Raw genomic sequence first — 10,718 nt, forward strand, 5'->3', positions numbered from 1 at the left:
ATAGCCACATGGGAGGTTCACCATTTCCCCTCCATACATGAGAGGTATAGAACATCCACATGGAGGTTCTTCAAGACTCACCAGGAAAACGGTACCTTGGGCTTGACACCGACGGTATGGCACTATGATTCCTCTGCAAGCATCCTCACCTAGTGAGGCCTGGAGCTGAACCAGGCTGAACACAGCGGACACCAGGAGGAGATTTGCTTTTTACCTCCATGAATAAGAAGTATAGCCTACATGGCACATGGGAGGAGACGTTCCTGACTCAGATGGAGGTATCTTGCCAGACTGACTGGACAACTGATGTTGAAGTACTTTCTTTGCACTATCCTTCACTTAGTGAGCTGCAACAACTAGGTGAGGAGATTGTCTAAACTAACCTCCATAAATAAGAAGTATAGCTTATCACATGGGAGGTACTTCTGACTCAGACGGTACCTTAGACTCAACACTGATGTTGAAGTACTTTCTTTGCAAACATCCTCACCTCCGAGTTCGATAACTAGGTGAGGATACATGCTTTTATACATGGTAGGTTGTTTATGAGTTACCTGCATATGTTCCGTGGACAGGTCGGGCTGAATTAGATTGATCCCACCTCCGAGTAAATGTTGTTGATGTGGCTAATTCAGGTGTTCAGGGAGTGTATTGCAATATGAAGTTTTCATAATAAAACTAATATTGTAATACTTACCTGAAAACTTGAATGATTCCTACCCTCCTCCCACTTCAATATGATAGTGAATGATTTAATTGAGGCAGCGTTGCCAACGGTAACACAGGTAACTCATTTGACTAGATTTTACCTGCAGCGTTTGTAACACTGACAGTTAAAATTACTCACTTAGTGGGTAAATATGTGGGGATATAGTTCGGGCTGGTCAGTGACCCGGGCTAATTCAGGTGTTCAGGTAAGTATTACAATATTATAGTTTTATTATGAAAACTTCATTTTGGTTCTTTATTCAAAATAAGACAGTGTAATTGCACTACCCCTTGATGAATACCTCTTTTGGAGCTGTAATATTTAGCACTGTGGGAGAGAAAATAATGCCTCTTCAGTTTTGTTTGATGTTCATTCATGTTATTTCTCGGCATTAATATTCGAATGTGAAAATGTTCTTATTGCCTCTCATTGCTTTCATATTACAATACAGTAATGTTATACATATTTCTAGTTTGTGGCTTTTTCCTTGGAATGATGCAGTATGATGCTAAACATTCGTCCTGGAACATGTGAGGTGCCTATCTTTCCAGTGTTTCACGGTCAAACTGCAGGGTTACCATCAACATGTGTAAAGTCGATCTACACTTATTCGCAGTTCAGCGAATCAGTTATTTGTGGATTTTTCTGTGGAATATGTCACATTATTCGCGTAAAATTTGCCTATATTCGCAGAATTTTCATATAGAGCAATTACTGTATTTTCATATTTACATGACTAAATGTTTTAGGATGATAGTTGAAGGTATATTTGGTGCTTGAACAATTAAAATAGGCAGTTATAAGCATTTTTAGAGGGGGTTTTGGTATTTGCGGATTTTCGGTATTTGTAGGTGCTTGTTGTATGCATTCCCCACGAATACCAGGGAACGACTGACTGTACCTGTGTTCACCCAAGCAATTTGAAACTGCCAGTTCTTTAAAGCAAAGGGAGAGATAAAGCATTATTATATATGGCGAGAGATTCTTGATCTATGTTTCAAATTTCTTATGTATAGTTCTGTAAGTTATTGAAGATGAAAACAGAAGATAATTTAATGAAAGGAAAATGTTTCAAGTTTAAAATTAAAAAAAAAAAAAATGATCAAGTAAAGTAAAAGGCTAACTTACATATTGTATATTGATATACTATACTTATTATTGTCCCCTTGAATAGCTAGAACCCGCGAATAGTTGAAACCCCTATAAAAATGCTTAAAACTGCCTTTGTTCCGACACGGGATACAAACCTTTTGGTCCTTTCACAATAGGAAGGTAACTAGCGGCAGCTGGACGGTCGTAAGCTTCGAACAAGGGAGTTCGGTATTTAACCGCTTGTCCGACAGTGCTCGCGCCGCGCGACTGGGAGGCGAAGAACCACTTTTGCTTTCGGCCTGCTGGTGTGTAGACGTGCTCTTCATCGCTCTCTGCCCGCTTTCTGGATATTTGTATTATCTCTTACTGTTTGTGTGTGTGTAAAAGTGAACTGTAAGTACTCTTTTCATTTTTTCATATACACTTATTATTATTGCAAGTGAATAATGGACCAAGGATCGAAGGAATCTCTGTGCCCTTCCATTACCCGGCGACTGTGCCCCGGGGTGGAGGGACGTAAATGTGGGAAATTTAGAAGTTTTCCCTAGATCGATCCCCATGTCTTTTGTGCTCGGTGTCGAGGGCGGGAGTGCTCTCGCACCAAGCCTTGTGTTGTATGTGTTAATTGGTCGGAGGTGCAGTGGGGCTTGTACGAGGGCAGGAAGAAGCGAAGGCCTGCCAAGGAGTCGTCGGAAAGCTCTCCCGCGACTCCCTTGGTAACAGACACTTCGTCTTCTTTCTTGCCCCCCGCTCAGCTCCCGCGTATGGCACCTTCCCCTTTCGGGGGGGGGGATCCAGGTCCTTCTCTTCGCCCAATCCGTCGAGCGTAGAGGAGGGCGCTCGGTACCCCGACGTACAGCTGTATTCGGGGTCTTCCGTTCGTTTGGGGTGGGGCTCCCCCCCTCCCCGCACGAGGGGGAACCCCTCCTACTTACCCAACTCTTGCTTCCACAGGTGCTTCTGCCATGAGGGATGACCTTGGTCAGGTGTGGGCGTCTTTGGGACTGCAGGGCGTGCCGAGTGTCCAGGGGCTGCTTCATCATCTGGCAGGGTCTGGTGAGGTCACCCATGGAACGGTGACCACGACAACTACCACCCTGTCTCCAGGGTACGCGGCCCCTCCTCACCTGGTTTATTTGCCACATGTGGTGTCTGTCTCTCCTACAGCCGCTGTGCAGGGGCCGATCGCCGTACCGAGGAGGGGGCATGCCACCGCCGCCCGGGCTTGCCATGCTGCCTCGACCAAACTTCCGCTGCCCAAAAAAGCTCATCCCTGGACCTGCCGCTGGTACCCAGGTTGTTGCTGGCTGTTGCCTCGCCTCCTGTGTTACCTGTGCTGCCTGCCGTGCCAGCTGTACCTGTGTCTGATGCTGTGCTGGCTGTTCCTGCCATTCCTGCTGTTCCCGCTGTGTCCGTACCTGCTGACGTCATCCCTGCTCACGGTGTTGCTGCCCCAGACGTTGGTCTGTCCCGGACAGGTGCGTCTGGGCCCTGTCGCTTCGGCAACAGCAGCCCGGCTCCGCCCTAGATGGCTGACCTCACGTCTGTCCTGAGGAAGCTGACGAAGAAGAAGAGGAAGAGGAGGAAGGTGTCGTCGTCATCTTCATCGTCTTCTGCAGCTGCCTCTTCCCCTTCGTCTTCCAAGGCTACCCAGCCGCGGAAGAAGAAGGCTGCCTCCTCCCCTCCTAAGAAGTCTCCTTCGGGAACAACTCTCAGGGGTCCTTCCGCTGGTCCTCCTACTCCTTCGGGAGCGGGGCCCGTCTCTCCTTCCGCAAGGAAGAAGAAGACGGGGACCAATTCCTCCCCCATTCCCTCTCTCCTTACAGCTACGAGGGAAAGGGGAGGGATCCTGCAGAGAGTTCTCTGTAGGATCCCACGTTGGAGACTGCATTACTGGGGGAGACCTTTGGGTCCTACCTGACGTAAGCCCCTGTCGTTGAGGAAGGATCCTGCCCCATCCTCGATTTCTACGGGAATTGGGAGGACCACCAACCGATGATCGTTTGACAAATTCGGTGGGGGTTTCGCCGAGTGCTTAGAATTCTGCGGAATTTCTAGCACTGAGAGTGTTCGAGTTTTTCACGATCTCCAAACACTTAGGCGAAACCACGGTCCAGAGTGGGCTAGACGAGAATCCCTGATAATTGTTACTACGATAATTGGGAACCTCGCCGAATGCTCGAATTCTTGGAATTTCTAGCGTTTTGAAGAAGCACTGCTGCTGAAGGAAGAATATCTCACAGTAGCCGGCCAACCCTGGAATAGAGAAGAACGGACGGGAACATCCAGTTTGGCTTGAACTATCGTCTTCGGTATTCTGTTCACCATTGAAGCTTTCCTTCGGGGAAGACTTCTCCTTCACTCTCTTGACTAGAGAACGAAGGGTGTTGATTTCCAATCCTTATTCTCATTCCTCGAAGGGAAAAGAATTTGGGATGGAGGTTGCTCTACAGAAACCTACAAATATACTACGTATATTACCCTCGCGACATGTTTCTGTCAAGCAGTTAAATTGTCCGGGGTGTAGGCGCATACTGTAGTTAATTCTACGGATTGTGACCAAGACGACTAGTATCCTAATTGAACTGCAACTCGGGACTGCCTGCAACCTCCCAGGAGTTACCAGTTTCGATTTTAAGATACTTATGGTATTGTCACGACAACACCACCTCAGCTTTTGTATTTACACTCGATGGTTCTAGCCGAACTCATTCCTTCATGGAATGGATTACCTGGCAACTCAGGATGACGAGTGAGCGAGAGCTAACTGTGTATTAGACTGCTGATGGCAGCCCAGTACCAGCTGGCTCTCCGAGATGCACAGTCGGGTTATGTCTCTCTCCCTTACAACGATTGACTACCGAACCGTATCTCTGCCCAACAATCACGGACTTAGGTCTCTGATTAACGGGGATTCTCGCATACACGAATGACCATCTACTGCATCGCCTTGGACATTGCAAGAATTTTCAACAGAGATATCTCTTGGACTCTTTCATCTTTCTGTTTACTGCACGGTAACAGAAGTCTGTAATTATCTCCCGCTGCATTGCATTGCGATAATGCGGAATGATTTCTTCAGACATCTGAGTTTGTCTTCATATTCGTATTCGTAGTTGTGCAATTGTTCATTGTTCACCCGAATTAACAGATGTTACGGATGACATCGCCTGCTCCCCGACCTGCCAGCTCTACTTCCAGATTATCAGCCCATGAGAAGCAGTTCTTCAGGCAGTACTCCCTTTGTTTTCTTTACTGAAAAATGCCCCGTTTTCATTGCAACTACGACTCCTCACCGGACAGCAATGAAATAGCGGTTTAGCGTTTTCAGTCCTTGGTAAGCACAGGTTCAGAATCTTGAGAATCCTTCTCTCGATTCAGCTGTGAAGACGTAGGTTGCACTAACCCTCCACCTTTGTCTTCAACGACACATAGTGTTGTTTCTCACTACCTGAGATTCAACTGCTGTGAGTGTGTCTTGCCATCAGGGACCTCGGTCCCTAAAAGGCAATTGACTTTCGCCTGTTGGGCACATGCCTTAAGAGAATCATCACCTCACCGTCCAGCATCGGTGGCAAACAAATAGACGATTTGTATGGTCTCTCGGCATAACCCTTTAAAGGCGAAGGTCACGTGACTTGCTCGGATGCTTGGACACGAATGACCATCTACTGCATCGCCTTGGACAGTGCAAGAATTTTCAACAGAGATATCTCTTTGACTCTTTCATCTTTCTGTTTACCGCATGGTAACAGAAGTCTGTAATTATCTCCCGCTGCATCGCCCCGTTTTCATTGCAACTACGACTCCTCACTGGACAGCAATGAAATAGTGGTTTAGTGTTTTCAGTCCTTGGTAAGCACAGGGTAAGCACAGGTTCAGAATCTTGAAATCCTTCTCTCGATTCAGCTGTGAAGACGTAGTTGCACTAACCCTCCACCTCGTCTTCAACGACACAGTGTTGTTTCTCCCTAGCTGAGATTCAACTACTATGAGAGTGTCTTGCCATCAGGGACCTCGGTCCCTAGAAGGCAATTGACTTTCGCCTGTTGGGCACATGCCTTAAGAGAATCATCACCTCGCCGTCCAGCATTGGTGGCAAACAAATAGACGATTTGTATGGTCTCTCGGCCTAACCCTTTAAAGGCGAAGGTCACGTGACTTGCTCAGATGCTTGGACAACTTGCCTCACTACCGAACGCAGTCAGTCGGCAGCTGTCAGAGCGCCCGAGTCAGTTACGATCTACGCTGTGGACTTAGATCACTCATTACTTCGTCGTAATAGCTTGTCCCAGCACCCATACCATTGACACCCACCATGGAGTGTCGGTGTCCTATCCACTACCGAGAAGAAGAAACTTTGCTGCAATGGAATAGGAGAATGCGAGACACTTCCCTGCAGACGGATAGACCAGTATGGGTACTGGACATCACCGAAGTGGAGAAGAGGGATAGTCATAGATAGCGACTATTCCCTTCTTTTCCTCTGAGGGAACTGCATGACTTTCCCTGCGAAGTCAAGCATCCAGGGGATGGGGATCTGTGACGCTCGATTTCGTACCGAACTTCGTAGCGAAGACTCAGAACCCTTTGGTCCCTGCCGATCGGTTCGAGTCCTTCACAATCCCCTCCCTAATAGACTTCACCGCCTTCGATGCGAAGGAGATGCTTGACGCCTCTTCGTTAGCACCGGGATGACCAAGAAAGAAGTATACAGGAACACACTTTCTTTCTAACTGCGTGAGGTGATCAGGAGGGCGTACGAAGCTGATGGTAGCGACAACATCCGTACCCTTCGTCCAAGAGCCCACGAAGTCAGATATTGGTTCTTCCCTCGCGTTCCGCAAGAACTTCTCCGTGGCGCAGGTACTGAAGGCAGGGGTCTGGTCCAACCAGACCACATGCACCTCCTTCGGCCTTTAGGATATAGCCCACAGGTCCTTGGACACTGGTCCCTTAGGATCCGTGGTGGCGGCTCAACACGTTGTGTAGCTAACCCAGACCCTAGCAGGCTGAACAGCATCGATTCCTGGTGTGACTGTAGAATGGATGAGTGATTGAGAGTGTGACTGGATCCTCTTTCCCATCTTTTTCTCCCCTCTACCTGTGGGCAGAGGGACACGGTCGTCACCCTGCTGGAAGGATGAGATGCAGTTGAGCTACTCGACCGAGCCCCATCCTATCCCTTTCACTAGGGATAGGAGTGAATATCCACCACTTCCCCCAACAAGGGGGGGGAAGTGGAAGCCAACAAGAGACATTTAACTTTATGTTGCCTCTTGCAAACAGGAACAAGTTCTTGCTTGCTAGCTTTAAGAGATACGCTTGCCTCTCTCTTATTACTTGGGTCCAGAGGTCTGACCATTGATCCTGCGGTGCACACCCCGATCAATCGGACAGAGGCTAGGATCCCTCCCTTGTTCTTACGACCAGGGAGGCAATCCAAGGTTGGGTGAACACCAGTCTGTTCACAAAAGTCTCAGATTCCTCCCACTAAGAAGTAAGCCTTCCTATTGTAAAAGGACCGAAAGGTTTGTATCCCGTGTCGGAACAAATGACAATTTGTCCAAAATTGCATTTTTCCCAACTATACAAACCTGAGGTCCTTTTACACATAGTCCCACCTCATGCCACCCCTCACTCTGCGTTTTTTGCCTGGGCCTAAAGCAAAAGTGATTCTTCACCTCCCAGTTGCGCGGCACGCGCACTGTTGGACAAGCAGTTAACTACCGAACTCCCTTGTTCGAAGCTTACGACCGTCCAGCTGCCGCTAGTTACCTTCCATATTGTAAAAGGACCTCAGGGTTTGTATAGTTAGGAAAATGCAATTTGGACAAATTGTCATGTTTTGTTTGTTAAAACTCAAGAAAAACCCACTAAAAATGTTTATACAAAAAAAGTGCATTTTATGATGAAATTGATAAAAAAAAAAAACAGGAACTTGTCGATATTTCTCTTAAAAAAATACCACGAATAGGCATATTTTCCGCGAATTCGGGGGGAGGGGGGGTTGTTCACTGCACTATAGTTATTTCTGTACCTCTGTATCTTCAGGTTCTTCAGGCTGCAGCACTGGGGCCTCTATTTCATGCTTCTCGTTTTGTCTTAGTAGGAGACCCTCAGCAGCTTCCACCAGTGATACAAAGCTCACAGGCCAAGTATGCTCTAAAAATGGTTCATGATCTACTGGATAATTTGGTCATTTTAAAAGCAAGCTTTATTAATTAGTGTTCATGAATTTCATTGATTAGATATTAAGTAATTTTGAGAATACTTCTATTTTGCTAGATCTCTGGTCTTAAGTTCTTACAGGTAATTGATATCTTAAAATTTTTCCCATAAAACATCCCATTTTAACAGTAAGAGCATTTAAGTGTTTTAAAGAATTCCATTAACTTTCTCTGTAATAATGTCTTTGCTACCGTTAGGGATATTGGTATGAGCGAGTCTCTCTTCGTGCGCCTAGATTCCATGGGTGCAACATCCTGTTTGACTGAGCAGTATCGAATGAATGGACAAATCATGAAGTTGGCCAATTGCCTCATGTATGAAGGTCAGCTACAGTGTGCGAATGCTGAACTCGAGGGAAAGACACTAGACTTACCACATTTTCAGGTATTTGAGTGATAGCATGCTTCTGCGTTCATGAAGAATTACAAAAGAGAAATCTATATGATTTTGTTCATGTTGCCTTATTAGTAATTGTACGACTTCAAGACAAACTCTTTATTATAGGAATTTCTCATATTCATTTTTTTTACAGGAGTTGGCTGCTCCATCAGATGGTGCTGATTGGGTAAGGATAGTGCTGGACCCCAGCATTGAACATTCTGTTGTATTCATGGACACTTGCGGTCATGCACCAGAGGAACGAGATTGTGCAAAAATGATCATCAACAGCAGGGAGACTGCCTGTGTTCTCGTCCTGATCAAAGCGTTATTGAAAGTAAGTTGAAATGGTATGCTGCACTGTAAAGTCTATTTGGTCAAAGTTGGTCAAAGAAGATACTATATGGCATTACCATATATAATTTTTGTTTGCCTCAGTTTTTCTTTCTTTCTCATAATTTAGGCAGGTGTGTGTGCAGATGACATAGGTGTAATCACTCCGTACCGAGCTCAGGTCAAAAATATATCAAACCATGTAAAGAAAGAGGTTGAAATGGGGCACAGAGTAGAGGTGAACACAGTTGACCAGTACCAGGGCAGAGACAAAAGTGTCATTATTTATTCATGTGTGCGGTCAGGCATATTACAGGCAGAGGTAAGAAAACAGGTTTTGTCATTAACTATTTTGATTACGTATCTTATTTGGAGGAATAACCCAAAACAGGAAAGTTCGTTTGTGACCAATATAAGTTTACCAGAAAAGTAAAATACTGTATAATGTCTTGCGTATCTTGAAGTAACTATGAAAATTCTTTGTTTTGTTTGTAATCATGTTTGCCATTCTGTCCACAGTCTGGTGAAATATTTACAAGATGAACGTCGCCTTAACGTAGCCATAACTCGTGCAAAGTACAAGCTCATCCATGATTGGAGACATGCAACATTACAGCTTTTTAATCCTTTTAAAAAACTGACGGACATTTTAGAGTCATCACAGGTGGTACAAGATGAAACATGGCACCGATGGTTTAGTTGGTCGGATCCTGGGGTGGTTTTGGCTTTTGTTTAGCTAATTATTGCAGTTTTACAGAAATACATGGAATAGAGATTTAGTGTTAAAGCATAATTTAACAGTTAATGAAATATTATAATAACTAAACCAGTCTGTTGCTTTTATCTTGTATTTCCTTATGTAGGATTTTTCATTTGGTAAATGTATAAATTATTTTTTTCAAATTATTGTGATTCTTCCTTGTAACATTTTTATATAAACTTTTTCAAATTATTTAGTTAGCCTTTAAAGTAACAAGGTTTTGTTACATATTGGTTCATATAATTCTTTGCCATAGTATAGTTTCATTTTTTTCAAGGAGAGATTTTCTTAGGAAACATCCTCTAAATTTTTTTACCATTTAATTTGTATAAAAACATATTGATTACACTTAGGTAATCTGCGTAAGACTGCTTTTGATTTTAGACTGCTGAAAAAGTCTTTAAAATCTTAAAAATTACAAAGATATGCCACAGCTATTTTCTTTGTAATTTTTTTTAGTATGTTTTTTCATAAATTTTGAGATATGCAGAGTAACTTTAATAATACGTTTCTATTTACACTACTGTTGTTTTTATATCTGATGAAATTTACTAAAACATGGAAATATGAGGTAGTTGAGAATCTTGGGTTTGTCCAGCTTCATGAAACTTGACAATTCAGAGCTTCCTGTCTGGAGGAGCACTTGACAAATATTTGAAGTTCAACTAACAGGGTTTTTGTACCAGACTATTATTGGTTCTCAAGTTATGACTTCTGTTGTGAGTATTTCAATGAAGTTAGCTATATCTGGCTACTCGTCACAGTATGGTATATTACCAATTCCCAAATAAAATAAAGTTTTAGTATTCTTGAGAACAATACACTAAAATATTATCTTCAGTTACTTGTTTTGGTTAGGACCAGGCACGTGTATACATCAAAGCATGTCAACATATACAAAGTGAAGAACTGGAGTAGGTTATGCATCAAGTATAAGACTCATTTTCGAAAATCAGACCCACTGTCTTTCAGTTTATAATCCATGAAAGATTTGCTCTGTAGCAACCAATAAATTATATTTGTAAGGCACAAAAATAAACCCTTTTATACCCGAATGTAGAAGTATGTATAGTTTCCTATGGCAATAAGTGTCTGATGTTTATGTCTTTATGATGTTTGTAATATAGGTTCCTTGCCAGTTTCCAATTTAAAACATCAGTGATGCTTTCGTTAGCACTGCAAGGTATTCTTGCAATGCTGCCTTTTTATACATGT

The 10,718-nt window shown here is 44.0% G+C and overlaps 1 protein-coding gene across 1 annotated transcript in view; it reads left to right on the plus strand.

Annotated features, from left to right (window-relative positions):
* LOC135202112 (DNA replication ATP-dependent helicase/nuclease DNA2-like) overlaps positions 1 to 9,479 on the plus strand; it is a 94,982-nt gene extending 85,503 nt beyond the window's left edge. The window contains exons 11-15 of the mRNA XM_064231363.1: positions 7,856 to 7,959; positions 8,230 to 8,416; positions 8,565 to 8,747; positions 8,874 to 9,172; positions 9,263 to 9,479. Of these exons, the coding sequence (XP_064087433.1) occupies positions 7,856 to 7,959; positions 8,230 to 8,416; positions 8,565 to 8,747; positions 8,874 to 9,172; positions 9,263 to 9,479 (990 nt within the window). The remainder of the gene's footprint in view (positions 1 to 7,855; positions 7,960 to 8,229; positions 8,417 to 8,564; positions 8,748 to 8,873; positions 9,173 to 9,262) is intronic.
* The last annotated feature ends 1,239 nt before the right edge of the window (positions 9,480 to 10,718 follow it).

The sequence above is a fragment of the Macrobrachium nipponense genome, chromosome 30 (assembly GCF_015104395.2).
Source record: "Macrobrachium nipponense isolate FS-2020 chromosome 30, ASM1510439v2, whole genome shotgun sequence".
In the NCBI taxonomy this organism is placed as follows: Eukaryota; Metazoa; Arthropoda; class Malacostraca; order Decapoda; family Palaemonidae; genus Macrobrachium; species Macrobrachium nipponense.